This window comes from Geotrypetes seraphini, chromosome 2 (assembly GCF_902459505.1).
Source record: "Geotrypetes seraphini chromosome 2, aGeoSer1.1, whole genome shotgun sequence".
Lineage (NCBI taxonomy): Eukaryota > Metazoa > Chordata > Amphibia > Gymnophiona > Dermophiidae > Geotrypetes > Geotrypetes seraphini.
Window position 1 is genome coordinate 278,060,017 of NC_047085.1, and position 23,242 is coordinate 278,083,258.

Consider the following 23,242-nt stretch of genomic DNA (forward strand, 5'->3'; position numbering starts at 1 on the left):
TCTACTCTCTTGTTCTTACCCTATTTGTTCTTACATTTTGATATTGTAAACCTTTCTGCCCTTGATTGTCAGTTTGTCTCTAGTATTGTTAATTGTACAGTGTACATTTCCCTGTTGTGTTTATTTTATCGATTTGTATTATTTCCCATTGATTTTTTAAAATCTGTTGTTAACTGCTTTGATTTGACTTTTTTGTTAAAAATGGCGGTGTATCAAATAAAATAACTGTAAACGGAAAAACTTAAGAAAAACTGGAAGGAAAGTCGCTGACATGTGATGTATGAAAATCAGCCAAACAGTGGATGAACTGAAAAAGAGTATTCATATAAAGAGTGAATAAATGCTGATAAAGAGAAATGTTGAAGGAACTTCTAACATGTGTAAAGGAAATAAATGTGAAAATAGTGAATGATTTTGTGAATGGGTGAATGTGAATGACTGATGATGCCTAATAAAGATCTGCTGAAAGTAAGTGAATGAAAATGATACTGATGGAGAGGAGGGTATGGTAAGGATCTCAAAAATATATATATGTGCAAAAAACAAACAAACCCAGCAGAAATTATAAACACAAAACAGCTGTGATCATAAAAATATGTAATGTTTACACTAAAACTTAAAAATAACAAAATAACAGCCCTGTTCAGTGTCCCTCTAAACTTGTGTACTTAAAAATGTGACATATTGGGGGACGCTAGCGAGCACAAGGAATAGCTGTGTAGTGGTCGAGCTCCGCTGGCTAATCATTGAAAAGAATCAATCCCTGATGCCCTTTGCAATTTCGGAGGATAATCTGTGATTCTACAGTGGCTCTATACCATGGCTTCTACTAAAACTGGTAAAAGAAAGAGTTCAGAACCATCTCGCCACACAAATCTCTGATGAACAAACCTGAGTTGAAGACTGAGGCCCTGAATGCGGTAATGGAAGAGCTACGCTCTATGTGCGACCTGCTGCAAACTTCCGTTCAAAATACGAAAGATCTAAAATCGGACCTCACATCTCTGTCGACTGAGATGGCTGTTTTCCATTCCCGTGTTGATATTGCAGAACGTGTTGAAACGAATGGCATGAATATCAAATCGCTTCAACATCAAATAAAGAAAATGGCTTAGAACAAGAGCTTGAAGACGACCAGAATAGATCACACCGTAATAATTTCCGGATCCTTGGTGTCCCTGAAGGACGTGAGGGGAGAGATGTCTTTTCTGTAAATGTCACTTCCGAAAATACTGGATATGGTCTTCAAACAGGAGCTGGAAACTGACTGTGGCCACCGGGTCCTGACGCACAGAGCTGATCCTAGTGCAAGATATCCATGGTCCATAGTGGTGAGGCTTCTCCGCTAAGCTCAAGTCATGGACATCATGAAACAGGCTAAGCTTAAACACCCTTTGAAATTTGATGGTTCCACCCTGCTCATAGTACCTGATCTTGTGAAGCAGACTGCCAAGCACCAAAAGTTACTTCTTGAGTACCGTCCTCAACTTAAAGCTATTGGAGCCAAGTTTGGCCTTTTCAATCCCGCTCGATGCGCGTCACCCACAATAACATCACAAAGAACTTTGTGAACCCCACCAACCTTGCGGATTACCTCAAGCGACTGGCACCAAGTACCACAGATAAGACTTGAGAAATATTAAATTGTCTTTGTTGTGTCATCCACATTTATTTTGCCATAGCTGATGTTATTTCTAAAGCATTTGTGAACTGTTGTTCTGCCTTATATTTTGTGCCTTGCCTGCTTTCATCCCTGCCATGCGGCCTTGGTGCACAGGCACTTTCATTATCTGCTTTCCTAGTTATCCAGTGTATTGCATTTTATCACTGTATTGAATAATATTCTTATCTAATTTGGGTAATTTACTGGTTTGATGTATAAGTGTGATTACAGTCCTCATCTATTTCCACTTCGCCATCTTGCTTTCTAAATGATGCACGAGGTTTGTTTTATATTGACACTTGTAAAGTTATGAACCATTTTAGGTACCTAAAAAAAGAAAAAAAAAGTTGCGGCTGTTAATTGTTATTTGCCAGCTTGTTTGGCTGCTTGCTGCCCTTGTGGTCTCCCTAACCCATCTTTTTTGCTCTCTCATGCTTATGTCTGACCCTCTTTTGTTTCCTGCATCTACAGGTAACTCTGCTGTTTTTTCATTCCTTTCTAGAAATGTATGGTTTGGCTTTTCTTATGCTAATTTTAGACCTCTGGCTGCTTGTCTTAATATTTTGTCTCTGCCTCATTGCACAGCTTCTATCATGCTTCTGTTTTGCTACAGGTCACTTCCCTTCATATTGGAATTTATGTTTGTTGCTTGAATATGAACCTAGAATTGCATGCCATCAAGCTATGTCCCTAACCATTTGTTCCTTTAATGTCAAAGGGTTGAATAATCCTCTAAACAAAAAACAAAAAATACGGGACTATATTTCTAGACAACAACCTGATATTTTGTTCTTGCAGGAATCTCATCTGCAGCAGATTCAGCAAAATTCCTTTAGTGCAGGGGTCTCAAAGTCCCTCCTTGAGGGCCGCAATCCAGTCGGGTTTTCAGGATTTCCCCAATGAATATGCATGAAATCTATGTGCATGCACTGCTTTCAATGCATATTCATTGGGGAAATCCTGAAAACCTGACTGGATTGTGGTCCTCAAGGAGGGACTTTGAGATTCCTGCTTTAGTGGAACCAGAGTATCTGTTTCATAAAGTGAGTGTAAATAGTTTAAAGGCTGTTCTTTAATTAACTTTGAATACAATTTGGTTCACTCATACCTCAGATTGAGCTGTTGTTTATCCAAGCAGATAATGAAGAGTTTGAGTTGGGTGAGTGAGACCCTGAAGTTGCCTATCCTCCAGCCTACCGGATCTGTCCGCCCCGTCCTATGCCCAAACTCGAGTGTAGACTGTGAGTTCGTGAATGACTGACTGTAACCATCAGTATTGTAGAAGACAACTAAAAGTAATAATTTATTTTTGTTGGGCTGGTGACCCTCATCTCCCTGACCCCAAGAGCTAGCCAGAGCCCTGCACCATGGGGGTGAGAAGCCAAGGGCTCCTTTTACTAAAGTGCGCTAGCAGTTTTAGCGCGCGCTAAACGCTAACACCTCCATAGAGCTTACGTTAGTATTTTTCGTTTAGTATGTGGTTTGCACGTGCTAATCTTCAGCACGCGCTAAAAATGCTAGCGCACCTTAGTTAAAGGAGCCCCAAGGCTACACATGGAATGATGATCCTTTGTGGGTTTAGTAAGGAGTTGTGGTTATTAGTGTCACTCTCTCATCTCTCTTTTTTTTGCTATCTAGCTGCTAGTGTGAAAGAGATAGAGAGAGTGTGAGAGCGATAGTGAGAGACAGAGTATGAGAAAGGGTGTGATAGAGAAAGAGTGACCCCCAGTGAGTGTGAGCAAGTGACTGTGTGAGTGAAAGAAGGAGTGAGGGGGAAAGAATGGAGTCCAATTACACTCTGAGGGAAACATAGAAACATGATGGCAGATAAAGGCCAAATGGCCCATCTATTCTGCCCATCCACAGTAACCATTATCTCTTTCCATCTCCGAGAGATCCCAGGCCCTTTTGAATTTAGACATAGTCTCTGTCTCCACCACCTCTTCTGGGAGACTGTTCCATGCATCTGCCACCATTTCTGTAAAAAAGTATTTCCTTAGATAAATCCAGAGCCTATCACCTCTTAACTTCATCCTATGCCCTCTCATTGCAGATTCCTTTCAAATGAAAGAGACTCAACTCATGAGCATTTACATTACGTAGGTATTTAAACATCTCTATCATATTTCCCCTCTCCCGCCTTTCCTCCAAAGTATACAGATTGAGATCTTTAAGTCTGTCCCCATATGCTTTATAATGATGACCACATTCCATTTTAGTAGCCTTCCTCTGGACCAACTCCATCCTTTTTATATCTTTTTGAAGGTGCAGCCTCCAGAATTGTACACAATATTCTAAATGAGGTCTCACCAAAGTCTTATATAGGGGCATCAATACCTCCTTTTTCCTACTGGCCTATGCAACCTAGCATTCTTCTAGCTTTCGCTGTCACCTTTTCAACCTTTTGGCCACCTTAAGATCATCACATACAATCACACCCAAGTCCCGCTCTTCTGTTGTGTACATAAGCTCTTCACCCCCTAATCAGTACCGTTCCCTCTAGTTTTTGCAGCCCAAATGCATGACCTTGTATTTCTTAGCATTAAATTTTAGCTGCCAAATTTCAGACCATTCTTCAAGCTTCACCAGGCCTTTCTTCATGTTATACACACCATCTGGCGTATCTACTCTATTGCAGATTTTGGTATCATCCGTAAAGAGGCAAATCTTACCAAACAACCCTTCAGCATTGATCACTACCCTCTGTCGCCTTCCATTCAACCAGCCTGTCACTTTGGGACCCATCCTGAGGGCACTCAGTTTATTTATTAGATATCTGTGTGGAACACTTCTCAAAGGCTTTGCTAAAATCTAAATACACCACATCTAGCCAGTGGCGTACCTAGGGTATGTGGCACCCGGGGCCCATCATTTTTTGACACCCCCCCATGTAAAAAAATATTTTTTGTAATGACCATGAAACGGAATAAATGGTCAGAATAGAAACAGGCAGTGAAAATTTTCTTATATTCCAAACATAACATAACATAAATTATGTCTGAATTGTCATGACATCAGAAGTACATATGGAGTAGTTCCAGGTGATGCTTGGGACAGTTCTGATTGTGTTAGTTCGGTTTTATGTGTTTTTTGAATAGAAAGGTTTTTATTTCTTTTTGAAGGTTTTGCAGTCTGTGGTCGATGTCAATTGGTTGTAGAGTTGGGGGTCGAGTGTTGCAGCTCGAATGGCTAGGAGGTTGTCGAACAGTTTTTTTTCTTTTGACGTTTTTGGTTGGAGGGTGTGTGAATGGTGCGTGAGTTCTCCTATGTCTGTTTGAAGTGGATTGAATTATTTAGCTGAAGAAATTAGTTACCCCCTCATCCCACACACATTAATTCTCTTCCATTTTTGTTCCCATTATAAAAAACACTGATAAGTTCCCAGAAAAAAAAATACATTAAAATAAGAAGTGAAAACAAAGGCCCCTACAGATGAGAACATAACATAAGAATAGCCTAACTGGGTCAGACCAATGGTCCATCATGCTCAGTAGCCCATTCTTATGGTAGCCAATCCAGGACACTAATACCTGGTCATAACCCAAAGAGTAGCAACATTCCATGCTACCGATCCAGGGCAAGCAGACACTTCCCCCATGTCTTAATAACAGATTATGGACTTTTCCTCCAGGAATTTGTCCAAATCTTTCTTAAAACCAGCTACACTATAACTTTTACTTTAGCACTTTTACACTACAGCTTTTACTATAACTTCTGGCCACTTCATTTTTAAGTTTAGATCTTTCCTTTCAAACAGAGACCTTGCTAGATGTCAAATACAGCACAAGGTAACTTCACATGGACTTAGCTGTGCAGGAAATGTGAATCTCCTCATACACCCACCATATAGTGCAAAAATGTGCAAAGGTCTGTTTTTTTATTTCGATCACTACATAGCCTAATGCCACACAAGCAGCACTGTTACAAACATATTCTGCAGGTCAATGCTAAGGATAACAAAGTTTATCCCAGGACAAGCAGGCAGCATATTCTTTACGCATGGGTGACGTCACCGACGGAGCCCTCGGTACGGACCTTTTTAACTAGAAAGTTCTAGTTGGCCGCACCGCGCGTGCGCGAGTGCCTTCCCGCCCGACGGAGGAGTACGTGGTCCCCAGTTTCTTCGTTTCTGCGGAGCGAAGAAGACGCGTGTTTTTTCAACGGCCGTTGAAACTACCTTTTTTGCCTTCCCGCTCGCAAATTTTCTTCTTGTTTTACTTTTCTTACCTTCGGGTTTACTTTTATTTTCCTTTAAAAAAAAAAAAAAAATTTACTTTCTTTTTTCGAACTAGCCCCGGCGGGGCCTGTTGCCACGATACAGGCCTCCGGGTTTGATTTTGCGGAGGCCGTATTCCCATTCATGCCCCCGCAGCCAGGTTTTAAGAAGTGCCAGCGGTGTGCACGCCCGATCTCTCTCACTGACCCACACAATTGGTGCTTGCAGTGTTTGGGTCCTGAGCATCGGGCGGAATCCTGCACCCGCTGTGCCACTCTTAAAAAGCGAACACTTAAGAATCGCCAGATTCAACAGAACATCCTATTCGGCACCGGGTCTGCGATGGAATCCTCTGCGTTGACGGCGGTACCGCCAAAATCGACACCCACCATTTCGACGACGCCCGATCCAACATCGGCGCCGCCGGCGCCAGGTAAGCCGGCTAAGAAGCCTTCCTCTTCCCTCGAGCGCCCGCCAGCCACAGTGGCGGCACCGACCATACCGGCTTCACGCCGGCCCCGGAAACGCTCCGCCCCGATCTCGGTGAGTGCCTCGTCATCGGCCTCCTCATCGCCGGGGCATGGAGTGGCACCTATGGAACCGAAACAGAAGAAAGCGGTTCCGGTGCCACCCCTGGATGACCGCATCGCGGCCATCCTCCAAACACAATTACAGGAACAGCTGCAGCATCAACTCCAGCACCTGTTACCCACTATCCTGGCACCGCTCCTTTCGGTACCAGACCGGCCCGAGCCCCGCGCCGAACAACCGGTATCCACCCCATCGGTGCCACTTAATACGTCCATGCCGATTCTCTCGGCTGAACAACTCCGTGCCCATCCTGTAGTTCACTCACATACCACTACAGATCCGCCTCGGGACCGGGCGGGACACCGTTCTTCCCGAGACCGGGACCGACACCGATCTTCCTCTCCCGGTACCGTTTCGGTGCGCTCGGGCAAGTCTCTATCTAAGACCCACCATACCGAGCCTTCCACCCCGGTTTCTCGGCACGCGCACCCGAAGGTCCGGGACCCGGACTTATGGGAAGAATCCCCCCCCCGGTACCGAGGAGGATATCTCCTCATCGGATGAGGAACCCTCAGCGCCCGATACCACTTCCAAACCTGAGCAATCCTCGTTCTCCAAGTTCCTCAGGGAGATGTCAGCGGCTTTGTCTCTCCTCCTAGAGTCAGACTCCAAAAAATCCCAAGCCTTCCTGGAGGCCCTGGATTTTGAACAACCACCTAAGGAGTTCCTCAAGTTACCCGTGCATGACATACTCCGGGAAACCTTTTATAAAAACTGGGAGAACCCTCTTACGGTCCCCAGGGCCCCCTGCAAGTTAGATAACCTTTACCGGGTTATCCCGATCCCGGGGTTTGATAAACCTCAATTGCCCCATGAGTCTCTCCTTGTTGAGTCCACCTTAAAGAAATCTCAGGGCTCCAGTGTTTATGCCTCCACCCCTCCTGGCAGAGAGGGCAAAACTATGGACAAGTTTGGCAAGCGGCTCTACCAGAATGCCATGCTGGCTAACAGGGCGAACAATTACACGTTCCACTTTTCATTTTACATGAAACACCTGGTCCAACAGCTGTCCGCCCTTCAAAAATATCTCCCAGAGAGGAAGATTCCGCTTTTCCAGCAACAAATTTCCAGTCTCCTTCAACTGAGAAAATTTATGGTCCGCTCTGTCTACGATTCCTTTGAGCTGACCTCTCGTGCCTCTGCCATTGCTGTCGCCATGCGCCGCCTGGCTTGGCTGAGAGTATCGGATTTGGACATCAACCACCAAGACCATCTAGCCAACGCTCCCTGTCTTGGGGATGAACTTTTTGGGGAGTCCCTGGATTCCACCACCCAGAAACTCTCGGCCCATGAGACCAGATGGGACACCCTGGTTAAACCCAAGAAAAAGGCTCCACCTGCTCGACCTTACAGGCCACAGTCCTCATATCAACGCAGGTTCTCAGCCAGACCGCTCAATCCACCTTCGCAACAACCTAGGCGGCCCCGCCAGCAACAACACCACACCCAGGCTCGTTCTCAATCCAACCAACCTGCCAAGCCTCTTCCACCTTCCAAACCCTCTCAGCCCTTTTGACTCCTCTCTCCAGGGCATAGCCAGTCTCCCGCCTTCATTGCCTCTTCCTCAACCAATCGGAGGCCGTCTCCACATCTTCCTCAGCCGTTGGGAGGTCATCACCTCGGACCAGTGGGTCCTCAACATCATCCGCCACGGCTACTCTCTCAACTTCCAGACTCTTCCACCAGACAATCCTCCCGTAGAGTCTACTTCTCACTCTTCCCAAACCCCCCTCCTCCTGAGGGAGGTCCAATCCCTCCTTCTTCTCAATGCCATCGAAGAGGTGCCTCCGGACCAAAGGGGTCAGGGATTCTACTCCCGCTACTTCCTGGTTCCCAAGAAGACAGGAGACCTCCGTCCCATTCTCGATCTCAGGGACCTCAACAAGTATCTAGTCAAGGAGAAGTTCAGAATGCTCTCCCTTGCCACGCTTTACCCTCTTCTCTTTCAGCACGACTGGCTATGTTCCCTGGACCTCAAAGAGGCCTACACTCACATCCCAATCAATCCGATTTCACGTCGCTACCTACGATTTCAGGTACAGCACCGTCACTATCAGTACAAAGTGCTACCTTTTGGCCTCGCTTCATCGCCCAGGGTGTTCACCAAGTGCCTTATTGTGGTAGCGGCCTTCCTCAGGTCTCACAACCTCCAGGTGTTCCCCTACTTAGACGATTGGTTGGTGAAAGCACCTACGTCTCCACTTGTGCTACAAGCCACTCATCACACCATCTCTCTCCTCCATCTCCTGGGGTTTGAGATCAACTACCCCAAGTCGCATCTACTCCCCACACAGCGACTTCAGTTCATTGGAGCAGTTCTCGACACCACACTAATGAGGGCGTTTCTCCCCTCTGACCGTCAACGGACCCTGCTCCACCTCTGCCGTCAGGTGCTCCTTCATCACTCCATTCCTGCCCGACAGATGATGGTCCTCCTGGGCAACATGGCCTCGACGGTCCATGTGCTTCCGCTGGCGCGACTCCACCTCAGGACACCTCGATGGACTCTTGCCAACCAATGGTCACAGACCACGGATCTTCTTTCTCATCCCATCTCTGTGACATCGTCTCTTCAGCAATCTCTTCAATGGTGGTTGGACTCCTCAAATCTTTCCAGGGGTCTACTTTTTCATCTACCCCCTCACTCCATGACCATAACCACGGATGCCTCCCCCTATGCGTGGGGAGCTCACCTGGGAGATCTACGCACCCAGGGACTCTGGACCCCGCAGGAGCGTCAACATCACATCAATTTCCTAGAACTCAGAGCCATGTTCTATGCTCTCAAGGCCTTCCAGCACCTTCTCTGCCCTCAGGTTCTTCTCCTGTGCACAGACAATCAAGTCGCCATGTACTACATAAACAAGCAAGGCGGCACCGGATCACGCCTCCTTTGTCAGGAGGCTCTCAGCATCTGGACTTGGGCCACGGCCCGCAATCTCTTCCTCAAGGCTGTCTATATCCAGGGCGAACAGAACTCCCTGGCCGACAATCTCAGCCGCATCCTTCAACCTCACGAGTGGACTCTGGACCCTTCCACACTCCACTCCATCTTTGCTCGCTGGGGCACTCTGCAGGTGGATCTCTTTGCAGCACCTCACAACCATCAGCTGCCCCAGTTCTGTTCCAGACTCTTCTCTCCTCATTGTCTGACCCCAGATGCATTCCTGCTCGACTGGAGAAATCGGTTCCTCTATGCCTTTCCTCCACTTCCTCTGATGTTGCGGACGTTATCCAAACTCCGCAGGGACAGGGCCACCATGATTCTCATCGCTCCTCGGTGGCCTCGACAACACTGGTTCTCCCTCCTGCTTCAGCTCAGCTCCAGGGAGCCCATTCCTCTTCCTGTGTTTCCTACTCTACTTACGCAACAACGTCAGTCTCTACTGCATCCCAATCTGTCTTCGCTCCACCTGACAGCTTGGTTTCTCTCGGGCTGACCTCTCCAGAGAATCTGTCTCAGCCTGTCCGTCTCATTTTGGACGCCTCCAGGAAACCGGCCACCCTCCAATGTTACCATCAGAAGTGGACCAGGTTCTCCTCTTGGTGTCTACGGCGTCATCACGATCCCACCTCTTTAGCGGTGGAAACTGTACTGGACTATTTGCTCTCTCTGTCCAATGCTGGCCTCAAATCTACCTCAATCAGAGTCCACCTCAGTGCCATCACTGCGTTTCATGAGCCTATCCTCGGAAAACCTCTCACGGCTCATTCACTGGTTTCCCGGTTCATGAGAGGCCTCTTCAATGTCAAACCGCCTCTGAAGCCTCCTCCTGTCGTCTGGGACCTGAATGTGGTTTTATCAGCCCTCATGAAACCCCCCTTTGAGCCTCTTGCCACAACCTCGCTCAAACTTCTCACATGAAAGGTGCTTTTACTCATTGCCATCACCTCTGCCAGGAGGGTTAGTGAGCTACATGCACTGGTTGCCGATCCACCGTTCACTGTTTTTCACCATGACAAGGTGGTTCTGCGTACCCACCCTAAGTTCCTTCCCAAAGTGGTCTCGGCTTTTCACCTCAACCAGTCCATTGTGTTGCCTGTCTTTTTCCCGAAACCTCATTCACATCCTGGGGAACAGGCGTTACACACTCTGGATTGCAAGCATGCCCTTGCCTACTATCTTGATCGTACAAGGGCTCACCGCTTGTCCCCTCAGCTCTTCCTGACCTTCAATTCTAATCGTCTAGGTCGCCCTGTCTCTAAACGGACGCTGTCCAACTGGCTTGCGGCCTGCATCGCGTTCTGTTATGCTCGGGCCGGTCTGTCGCTAGAAGGTGCTGTCATGGCCCACAGGGTTAGAGCTATGGCTGCTTCTGTTGCTTTCCTCCGTTCCACACCCATTGAGGAAATCTGCAAGGCCGCCACCTGGTCCTCAGTTCACACGTTCACTACTCACTACTGCCTGGATGCATTCTCCAGACGGGATGGGCACTTTGGCCAATCTGTACTACAGAATTTATTTTCCTAATGGCCAACCATCCCTCCTCCCTCTCTGTTAGCTTGGAGGTCACCCATGCGTAAAGAATATGCTGCCTGCTTGTCCTGGGATAAAGCACAGTTACTTACCGTAACAGGTGTTATCCAGGGACAGCAGGCAGATATTCTTACGTCCCACCCTCCTCCCCGGGTTGGCTTCTTAGCTGGCTTATCTTAACTGGGGACCACGCACTCCTCCGTCGGGCGGGAAGGCTCTCGCGCACGCGCGGTGCGGCCAACTAGAACTTTCTAGTTAAAAAGGTCCGTACCGAGGGCTCCGTCGGTGACGTCACCCATGCGTAAAGAATATCTGCCTGCTGTCCCTGGATAACACCTGTTACGGTAAGTAACTGTGCTTTCCTTCCTTGGACCAGAAGGAGATACTGATCAACCACTGGAAGAGATCCCAAAACAACACCCAAAGACCCACTCAGTGTGTGAACCAGTTGAGTGGAGTGGACTAACTGGGGGGTGGAAATGGGCCCGGAGTTTGCTCAGCAGAATTTCCCAGACCACCTCTTCCTCTCAACACATTGACACGCTGCCACCACCACCACTAGGAACACCTCACTGGGTAGGCCAGCTATGCTATAAACTTTATAAAACACATTATTATATTTTCTTATAAAGCACATATTTTAACTGAACTCTCTGACATCCTCAGCCTTTCCATTCACAAAAATAGAAGGAAGAAAAGTTCCCATTTCCTGCTGTCTCATGTCCCCGGCCTATACAATATTTTTTTTCTGCAGACCCTTCAAAAGTCTGACCAAATCCTCGATTCACTTGCATTATAAAGTACTGAGGATGCCATCTCTCCCCAATCCCAGGTCCTAAAGTCTAAGACAGTAGCGCAAACTAATGCTGCCAGATTCAGGAAAAAAAATTTCGATTCGATTCAGCCTATTGAATTGGTTTTTCAATTCGATTTTCCTGCCCAGTTGGGTGATTTTTTTCAAAACTCCTGGTGGGTTTTATAGCTTTTTCACCCCCTTTGGCTTCTCCTAACCACACTGGTGCTGTGGTGTAAATAAAATAAAGAAACAAAAAGGACTTTTCCTATCTCTGTTAAATCCTAGCTCACGTTTGCAGTCCAACACCAGCTCTGGCAGGATACACATTTCAAATCTGACATATTATAATCACAAAACAGAAAATAAAATTAATTTTTCTACCTTTTGTTGTCTGGTTATATTTCAAATCTTGTTGGTCCAAGGCTCTGGTTTACTTCTGATAACTTGCTTGCCAGGGTCTCCTCCTTTCTTCTTTCTGCATGCTAACCATCCATCTGCCAACTCTGTCCTCCCTTCCCATTTCCCTTCCCTCCCCAGGAAGTCTGGTATCTTTCCTTTTTTTCATTTCCCTCCACAGATCCACCTTTTCTTAACTACCCTTTCATCCGGCATCTCTCCCTCCTTCCCCACCACCCCAGAGTCCACCATCTCCCCCCTTTCTTTTCCCAATTACCCTCCTATCCAGTATCTCTATCCCTCCACACCATCCTTTGTGTCCAATTTCTCTCCCTTTCTGTTCCTTCCCTCCCTAAATCCCATGGTCCATCATCTCTCTCCCTCTCCTCTATTTTCAGACCCATTATTTCTTCCTCCCCCCCAAAGTTTGGCATATGCACGTCTCTTTGAACACCCCCTTCCCTCCGTGTACTTCTAAACCAGGGTCCCCCAAAGGCCTGCCCCCCTTAAAGGTCTGCCTGTCCCCCCTTGAAGGCCTGCACCCCCCTTGAAGGCCTGCCTGCCTGTCCCCCCCCCTTGAAGGCCTGTCCCCCCTTGAAGGTCTGCACCCCCCGAAGGCCTGCACCCCTCCGAAGGCCTGTCCCCCCCTTGAAGGCCTATCCAACCCCCTTGTAGGTCTGTCTCCCCCTGGTAGGCCTGTCCCCCCTTGTAGGCCTGCCTGCCTGTCCCCCCCTTGAAAGCCTGTCCCCCCCTTGAAGGCCTGCACCCCCTTGAAGGTCTGCACCCCCCGAAGGCCTGCACCCCCCTGAAGGCCTGTCCCCCCCCCTTGAAGGCCTGCACCCCCTTGAAGGTCTCACCCCCCCGAAGGCCTGCACCCCCCCGAAGGCCTGCTCCCCCCTTGAAGGCCTGTCCCACCCCCTTGTAGGCCTGTCCCCCCCCTTGTAGGCCTGTCCCCCCCTTGAAGGCCTGCCTGCCTGTCCCCCCCTTGAAGGCCTGCCTGCCCCCTCTTGAAGGCCTGCCTGCCCCCCCTTGAAGGCCTGTCCCTCCCCCTTGAAGGTCTGCACCCCCCCCGAAGGCCTGTCCCCCCCATGAAGGCCTGCCTCCCTCCTTGAAGGCCTGCCTGTCCCCCCCTTGAAGGCCTGTCCCCCCATGAAGGCCTGCCTGCCTGCCTGTCACCCCCCTCCCCCTTGAAAGCCTGCCTGCCTGCCCACCCGCCCCACTCCGAAGGACCGCTCGCCCCCCTGGCCTCCCCGCACCACCTATGAAGCAGCACTACCTATGCTTCCGGCTTTGCCGTTCAGTCCCCCCCACCACCCCTGAAGGACCGCTCGCCCCACTGACCTTCCTGCACCACCTATGAAGCAGCCGCAGCAGGATCGCGACGTCAGCGATCCCTGCGCTGCTTAGGCGCTGCTTCCTGCGCCTCGGTCCCGCCCCTCCTCTGACGTCAGAGGAGGGGCGGGACCGCGGCGCAGGAAGCAGCGCCCAAGCAGTTCAGGGATCGCTGACGTCGCGATCCTGCTGCGGGCTGCTTCACAGGTGGTGCAGGAAGGTCAGTGGGGCGAGCGGTCCTTCGGGGGTGGGGGGGACTGAACGGCAAGGCCGGGAGCACCCCCTCAGGGCTGGCACCCGGGGCGGACCGCCCCTCCCTCCCCTCCCTTGGTACGCCACTGCATCTAGCGCATCCTCTATCCAATTCTCTGGTCACCCAGTCAAAGAAATTGATCAGATTTGTCTGATAAGACATAACTCTAGTAAATCCATGTTGTCTCTGGTCCTGTAAGCCATAGGATTCCAGAAACTTAACCATTCTCTGTTTTAAAAGTGTTTCCATTAATTTGCTTACCACACAAGTTAGACTTACCGCCCTGCAATTTCCTACTTCTTCCTTACTTCCACTTTTGTGGAGAGAGACCACATCTGCCCTTCTCTAGTCCTCCAGTACCACTCCAGTCACTCTAGAGACTCATTCAAAAGGTCCGTCAGCGGAGCTACCAGAACTTGCCTAGGTTCCTTCAGCACCCTAGGATGTAAACCATCCGGCCCAATTGCCTTGTCTACCTTTATTTTAGCTAGCTCCTCACGAACACAACCCTCTGAAAATTGATTAGGGTCTATTACTCAACCATCCCTATTCATGTTTGTCTTCTGTGGTCCCGCTCCCGGTGCTTCAGCCGTGAACAGAGAACAGAAATATTTAAGCGATTCGGTCTTTTCTTTATCAGCTTCTACATATTCCTCCCCTTCCCCTTTGAGTCTCACAATGCCACTTTTGCACTTCTTCCCATCACTAATATATCTAAAAAATATATTTTCTCCCCATTTTACCATGCCAGCTATTTTTTTTTCCATTTGCATCTTTGCTTTCCTGACTACACGACCAGCCTCTCTTAACTTTTCCAGATATTTTTGCCTGTCTTTCTCTTTCTGCGATCTTTTGTAGTTTATGAAAGCTAACCTCTTATTCCTTACCTTCTCAGTTACTACTTTTGAGAACCAAAGCGGCCTTCTTTTCCTCTTACTTTTACTTACTTGCCTCACAAAAAGGTTTGTCGCCCTTACAATCACTCCTTTCAGTTTTGCCCACCGCATTTCCACTCCTTCCAGATGTTCCCATCCAGACAATAATTCCTTGATGTAAACCCCCATCCAAACAAAGTTAGTTTTTTAAAAGTCTAGAACCTCTGCTTTTGAATAAGCCCTCTCTATACCCATCTTAATATTAAACCGTACCATGCAGTGATCACTGGATGCCAGATGATAACCCACTGTAACATCAGAAACACTTTCTCTAAGTCCAGCATGACCCCATCTCGTGTGGGTTCAATTACCAACTGCTGGAGCAGTTCTTCTTGTAGAGAATCCAGAATCTCCCTACTTCTAGAAGACCCCACAATAGGGATACCCCAACATCCAGCATGTTAAAATCACCTATTAGCAAGATTTCCCGTTTTTTAGATATATTTGGAATGTCTACTATTAAATCTCTATCTACTTCTTCTGTCTGTGAAGGAGGCTTGTATATCACATCAATGTAAATATATTCACCATTCCCTCTTTCCAAATTGATGCACAGTGCCTCTTCCTTGCCCTGTAGATCCTGCAATTATGTGGCTTTAATATGTTCTTTAACATATAACGCTACTCCCCCTCCTTTTCTTCCCACCCTGCCTTTCTGAACAGATTATAGCTTGATATAACTACATCCCAGTCATGGTTCTCTGTGAACCATGTCTCTGTGATCGCCACTATATCCAACTCCTCTTCTTCCATCACAGCTTCTAGATCCAGAATCTTGTTTCCCATACTTCAAGCATTAGTATTCACGTTTTCAAGTTTCATTTAAAATTTGATATACCACTTAAAAAACTGTCTGAGCAATTTACAATGTGATATCTATTAAAAACAAGGGGATGACATTAAAACCAAGAGATGTTAATGACATATAGAACCATAATGATAAGGGGAGAAGTACAATCTGTGATAGGAAAGGGGTACATAAATGGTCAGTACATGAGGAGGGGGGAGATGCTGTTCTTTCTGCCTAAGGTCTTGTATCTATTTGTCATAGGCGTCCTTAAAGGTCTAATATCTACTTGTCATAAGCATCCTTAAAGATAAAGGTTTTTAGATTGGCTTTAAATTTATCTAAAGGTAGTTCTTCCCGAACAGGTGGAGGTAAAGAGTTCCATGCTGTGGGTGCTGTTATGGAAAAATAAACTTTCTGGTTGTGTCGTGGGGATGGAATTTCCAGAACATGCTGGTTACTGGATCATAGTGTTCTACTTGGACAGTGTGGAATAAGCAGTCTGTCTATAAATCCAGGTCTGTGTGTTATTTTGGTTTTGTAGGTAAGTAATAATATTTTATAAGTAATGCGATGAGTGATCGGAAGCCAGTGAGATTTTATAAGAGGGGTAACATGATCAAATTTTTTTTTTGCATTATTTTGCAGTATTTTGAAGTATTTGCAGTATTTTGATATTCTGTAGTCTTTTTATTTCTTTTTGGGTGATTCCTTGATATAGGGAGTTACAGTAATCGAGTTGCGATATTACCAAGGAGTGCAATAAGATATTAAAAGATGAGGTTTCAAGTAAGTTCATAACAGATCGAATCATTCTAAGTTTATAGAAACATCTCCTGATTACTGTGCTTATATGTTGGTGAAAGGATAATTAGTCATCGATGATAACACCGAGGATCTTTGTACTATTAGTGGGATAGATTTTAAGAGGATGGGGAAAATTGGGGTTTTGTTTTTGGTGGCTGACAAGATCATTCCATTTGATTTGGAAGGGTTTAGGAATAGCATATGTGTGGTAAGCCATTGTGAAATCTGTTCTAATTTGTTGTTTATATTCAGAATGTCTTGGGGGTCATTCAGCTTTATGGGATGTAGAAGTTGAATATCATCTGCATAGCTGAATACTGTGAAACCGATTGATTGCACTATTGTAAGAAGGGGGAAGTGAAAATATTAAAGAGAAGAGTGGAGAGAATACATCCTTGTGGGGTATGCCCTAGTCTGATTTGAACAGTTCTGAGTTAATTTGATTAATGTGTACTTTAGAAGAATGGTTAGAGAAAAAGGAGATAAACCAATCCAGAGCAGTATCTGTTAGTCCTATGGAGGTCAATCTGCTGATTAAAAGTTGGTGGTCAATGGTGTCGAAGGTGGCTGAGAGATCAAGTGAAATCAATAGTGTGGTTTTTCTTTGGTGAGTACTATTAATGTAAGAATTGTTTCCTAAACCCTGTTTGATTCGGGTGCAGAACGTTTATTTTTTTCTATGAAGTCATTAAGCTGATTAAATACTATTTTTTCGGTCAGTTTTACTATGAAAGGGAGATTTGATATTGTACGGTAATTGGAGCATTCTGATACAAGGGCTTTGGGGTCCTTGATTTTAGGGTCCTTGATTTTAGGCTGATTTCCAGTAATCTGGCAGTGTTCCTGTCTTTAAACTTTTTTTAGTCATACAGTGAATGTATTGTCCAAAGATGTTAAAGTGACATTTTAGGAGAAAAGGGTGGGGGAATGTAGTTTCCAGATTGGTACCTTTGATATTCATATTCTGTATATATTGTTTAATTTCATGTAGTTTTGGAATCTTAAGAGTCGAGAATTTACTTGTAGGTATATTCGTAGTTGTATTTGGGTCAGATGTATTTTTTGATAGTCCATTTGAAAATTGTAGTCATAATTTTTTAATTTTGTCATTTAAGTAGAGGCCTAGGTCTTGTGCGGATGGAAAGTCAGAGGTGTTTTTATTTTCTTGATTATTATTAGATGAGAGGGATTTAAGAATAGAAAATAGGGGTCCTAAGTGTTTGGTTTGGTTAATGCATTTTGTATAATTTTTTTTGTATAATTTTTTTTTTTTTTTTTGCTTGAATTAAAGCTTGTTTGTATAAACTGCTTTCCAGACATTGCCCCCTTTTTCCATCCGTGTAGAGGTATTAAGTGATTTACTTACCTGAAGGGTTTATACTCACCCGGGAGTTTTGATCACCCTGCCTCATCACTGCTAGTTTAAAGCCCTCTTTAGTAGATTAGCCAGCTTTCCTTGATAGATGCATATTATCCCTGCTCAGCAGCCCTTGGAAGATCATCCCATGGTCCAGGAAGCCATAATGCTTTCAATGACACCATCCAGGTAGCCAAGCATTCATCTCTAGGATGCGAGCTTCTCTACCCTGGCCTTTACCCTCGACATGGAGGATGGACAAGAATACCACCTGCGCACCTGTCTGCTGCAACTTCTTTCCCAGAGCCACAAAGTCACTTTTGACACATTCGCAAGGGTACTTAGCAATATCATTAGTGCCAATATGGATGAGCAGCATAGGACAGTAGTAATCAGGCAAGCTCTCCGTAACATCTTGGATTTTGGCTCCAGGCAGACAGCATACCTCTCATATCATCATGTCTGGTCTGCAGATGGACGCTTCTGTACCTTTCAGAAGGGAATCGTCAACTACCACTACCTTACGCCTCCTAGTGGTTACGGATCCAGTACTTTTTGGGATTTCAAGCTCGGGTTCTTCCTCTCCTTGGGATGCTCTCATCTCCTCCACATCCAGGACAGCATACCAGTTCTTCACTTCAAGGGTGGGGTAGTCACAGTACCAATCTTGCAGCGTTCCATAATCTGAGACCAGCTGTCTTCCCTCAGTACAGCCCCCTCTTCCCCAATACTGGAAATCTTTGACACCTCACGAACCATTTCATCGATGTACATCTCATTCTCATGGATGCTTCTGAATCTTGCCACCTCCTCTCAGTTCTTTTACTTCCTTCATGAGGGATTCAAGCTGAAGACAGCTTGTACATGGAACTACTCCCTCTGCCTGAGTAACATTTTATGTCTTCACAGAGACAGAAGTTGTAACCTGAGCAGCAGCTTTGGTGATACAATGTTTCCCAGCCATACTGTGGTGCAGAAGAACTTATACCTGGGAAAAAAAATCCTACCAAAGTAATGCCCTGTTCCAGAGGCACATAGTAGTTCACAGGTTGCTATTTGTAAAGAAATGAGCTAGGGGTGGTCCTGCCAGAAACTATCTTTAATGCTGATCCTCTACATCCTCTCTCTTAGAATCAGGCTTACTGAGGGTTAAGCACTAGGCCAGCATTCCTCCTCTCAAGGGTCACCTGTGAAGTCTGATTTCTTAAGAAAGTCCTCAGAGTTCAGTCTCCTCTTATGAAAGTCCTCACAGTTCAGGGAGACGGAGGCTCTGGTGGAGCTGTGCCTTCATTACACAAGGCACCTCTTTGAATATAATGAGAGGAGCCACATCCCCCACAGTTTCTCTTTGAGGGCCTGGCAAGTTATTAGGAGCACCCTCCAGAGGTATCAGCCAGTGGCCTCCACTATCTAAGCCCTAGACACAGGCAGCCTGTGCTCCTTAGGGTCTCAGGAGCTGTCAGGGGGCCCACATAACACCTATGGCCTCCTAATATGAGGGGCCCCAATGATGTTAGCACCCACTAGCCCTTCCAACCCTCCCTGCAAGTAGCCTGTTACTATTTGTCTAAGGCCATATGTGAAACATTGCACAGTAATAATCATGTATGAGAAGCCAAGATGGCCCATCATCTGACCCCATTCTCCACCAACTTGTGCCTTACAGGCACTTTGGTGTCCACAGGGATCTAGAATCAATGAGGTGTTGATAAATGCGGGTATGAAGGGAGAACCCAGGCTTCAACCAGTACTAGCTCAGAGCTCAACATAAGTACCTTCACCCTAGTGACCCTACAGCCTCCATGGTCTCCCATGATGTCCTAGATGTGATGCACTTACCTCTTCTCTGCACCTGCAAGCTCCAGGACCTCAAACAATGAAATGACATGGGAAGGATTGGGGGAGAGGGGAAGGTACCCATCAGTTCTAAAGGATGCATTCTCCCACACACAGCTACTGCTGGGGAGGGGGGGGGGTACGAAGAAACACAGGCACCACAAACTCCAATAATGGGTATTGAACCTCCAAACCTTGGCACTACAGCACCTCAGCCAAAATCACTACGTCATACAATTAACTGACAGAAGGTAAAGGAATGAAGGACAGTACAGTGAGAGGGCAGTCACTATATCCCTGTCCCCTCAAACTGACAACCCCTTACACTCCCTAAACCATACTCACTGCATACATCACAGTCAGCAAGACATACCTGAAAGCCCAAAACCAGCAGCCTAGAACATATTTTCAGCACAGGGTTTCCCATAAAACCACTCTCTCTTCCTCCTCCTACCCCACAGAACTCCACCTATATTCATATGTGTTCCTCCCCTCCACATGCACCCCCAAACATTCTTTCTCAGTAAAGACCTACACTGCCAACCCAAACACCACTCAGCTGGCCAACAGTTAGCATGACTCCCACATACAGAAAGGTACCTAAAGGTCTTCAAACCACAACCGTGCCATCTTCAAGGGGTGGGCTTCAGGCAGCATCAGAATATATATGATTCCCAATATACCTGCTCCCACAGCTCTGTCCACACACAATGGTTCCATCCGTGCATTATCTCTGGACGTCCAGGAAACCGGTTCCTAAAATCGGCACTTGGGACATCCCGGTGAGTAGGACTTCCAAGTGCCAACTTAGGCAGTTTTTTGGACATTTTAGTTTTTGGATTATGAGCTCTATAGAGTTTGCACTTTCAATGCATTAATTTTTGCATCTAATATATAGTATAATAAAACCAAAACTTTAGTACTGCACACTTTAGTAAAAAGGTGTCATAGCATTATTAAAATATAGGAAGAATTTGACGAGTGCTTTAGATACTTATAAAAGGACATCATTGGGTTCCTTACTGATGTTAATGTCCTTAGTACACAGCAAATGTAATATGGTAAAAACCAAGATAGATTCTACTCAATGAGAACCAACTGAGACAGCTAGCAAATTTATATATTTAACTTTTCATTACATTTATTCCAGATTTTTAAAATATCTACAATGTACATAAACTCTGAGTCCTGTAGCAGGGAACTCATAGCATATCATTCAGCTCACAATGTTTTTGTCAAACTTACTATGAAATATAACAAAAAGCATATCAAATGGACTTACTGGTAAGAAAAAGTAGTTGTTTTGTATAAACAAGTGCTTTTCATTGCTTGAGTCAGGTAAACTTAAGTTTGAAGTGCTGTTGATAGGGAAAATGACTATCACGGTATCATCTAGAAAAAACTAGAATAAAACAGAAAGAACTGTCATAAAACAGCGAGGGTTTATTTAGAATCATATTTTCAAAATATTTTGGCTTCAGAGCTGGCATTTTTCCACCCTATTCCATCACAGCTAGGACTCTTGTATGTTAAGCTTCAGCAAGAACAAATGATTGACAGCCTAATCCCATTGTTAGACTAGATAGCTGCCAAACTAAAAACATTCTAGAAGAAAGTAAGATTGAAGTATAATTCAAAAAAACAGTAAAAACAAGAAAATTACAGAGAAGCATGGAAGTGGCTGTTATTTTGCCTGCACTTTACAATGACACTAGTGATATTACTTAAGATTCATTAAGGGAGATGTGTTTCATGGTTTTATTACTCTGTGAGTCACTTTGAACTAAGTTGAATATTAAAGCGACAGTACAAGCAAAAATTGTTTTATGGGAAAATGTAAAACAAAGCAGATCACTAGGAGTCTGGTATTTTTAAAACTTTGGGTTAATGAATGGCAAGCTATTAATGTGGAATGTTTTTTATATTCTCTTAAGATCTATTCCATTTTTATCAGCTGGGATCTCCACATCAGAACATACCAAACGGATGCCCATCTCATAGTAACATAGTAGATGATGGCAGATAAAGACCCGAATGGTCCATCCTGTCTGCCCAACCTGATTCAATTTAAATTTTTTTATTTTTTCTTCAAAGCTATTTCTGGGCAAGAATCCAAAGCTCTACCCGGTACTGTGCTTGGGTTCCTACTGCCGAAATCTCTGTTAAAACCTACTCCAGCCCATCTACACCCTCCTAGCCACTGAATCCCTCCCCAGCCCATCCCCGACCAAACGGCCATACACAGACACAGACCGTGCAAGTCTGCCCAGTATTGGCCTTAGTTCAATTTTTAATATTATTTTCTGATTCTAGAACCTCTGTGTTCATCTCACGCTTCTTTGAACTCAGTCACAGTTTTACTCTCCACCACCTCTCTCAGGAGCGCATTCCAGGCATCCACCACCCTCTCCGTAAAGTAGAATTTCCTAACATTGCCTTTGAATCTACCACCCCTCTACCTCAAAATTATGTCCTCTGGTTTTACCATTTTCCTTTCTCTGAAAAAGATTTTGTTCTATGTTAATACCCTTCAAGTATTTGAATGTCTGAATCATATCTCCCCTGTCTCTCCTTTCCTCTGGGGTATAAATATTTAGGGCTTTCAGTCTCTCCTCATACGTCTTCTGGCGCAAGCCTCCTATAATTTTCGTCACCCTCCTCTGGACCGCTTCAAGTCTTCTTACGTCCTTCGCCAGTGAGATTTTCAGTTCAAAAATATGTGAGATGGATGTCCATGTGCTGGAGATGTCCAGCATGAACAGCCATTTTACAAACTAGGACACCTAAATAATAAATAGGGGAAAACAAGGGACATCTGAATGGCAGCATTCTTAGAAAATAGCTACATAGATGTCCATTAAGAGCAGAGGGGTGATTAGTGCCGTGGACTGCAAACCAAGGGACCCAGGTTCAAATCCCACTTTAACTGTTTGTTTTTGTAATTATGAGACCTCCAAGAACAGAAAAACACCTATAGTATCTGAATGTACAGTACAGCACTTCAAAAGCTTTCAGGCTTGAAGATGGCTTCTTTATTTAGGTACATATAAGTATTTTTCTATTTCTGGAAGGCTCACAATAAAAAATAAATTAAAAGAATTAATGTAGGATTTGAACTTGTCACTTGGTTTATATTCTACTCCACTAACCATTAGGCTACTCCTCAGACTTTATCTCTGGTTTGTTAAAAATACCATAATATCAGAAGCTACCATGAAGACTATGAGTGTTACTAGATACTTTTTTATAATCCTGCCCAATTACCTTAAAAAAGTAGTCCAAAAACAGCCCAATGTATGAAGGAGTGCTGAAAAATTCTCAACCCAACTACTAACTTCAATTGGGACAGTCTCCATCGAGGACTATACATGTGAAGGGGCATAATCAAAAGATACGTCTAAGTCAGTTTTGGGCCTAAGTCACTAGTCGCCCAAAGTCGGACATGGGAAAAGATCCATTTTTTTTTTCCATATTTTTTTTTCCAAAAATCGTCTAACTGTACGTCCAGCCGTCTGATCATCCAAACCGCTAAGTCATCCATCTTTATACCCCATTTTCATCCAAAAATTTGTCCAAGTCAAAAATGCCTAGAAAAAGACCTTTTGGACGTGGTGGGGTCAGCAAAGTGATGGACTGGACACCCAAACATTGCACCAGAGTAGTGGGGTACCTTATAGGGCACTGCTGTGAACTTCACAAAAAGGGTGCCTGAGCTGATTGGCTCAGGCACTGACAGGAAAGTAAAGTTTGACAGCTCAGACCCTCCCCCCCAAAATTAAATAATAATAATAAAAAA

General features: G+C 45.4%; 1 protein-coding gene across 3 annotated transcripts in view; it reads right to left on the minus strand.

Annotated features, from left to right (window-relative positions):
• ADCY2 (adenylate cyclase 2) overlaps positions 1-23,242 on the minus strand; it is a 1,055,565-nt gene that overhangs the window by 399,264 nt on the left and 633,059 nt on the right. For all 3 annotated transcript variants that reach the window (XM_033929720.1, XM_033929718.1, XM_033929719.1), the window contains one exon: positions 20,729-20,848. In XM_033929720.1, coding sequence (XP_033785611.1) covers positions 20,729-20,848 — 120 coding nt within the window. The remainder of the gene's footprint in view (positions 1-20,728; positions 20,849-23,242) is intronic.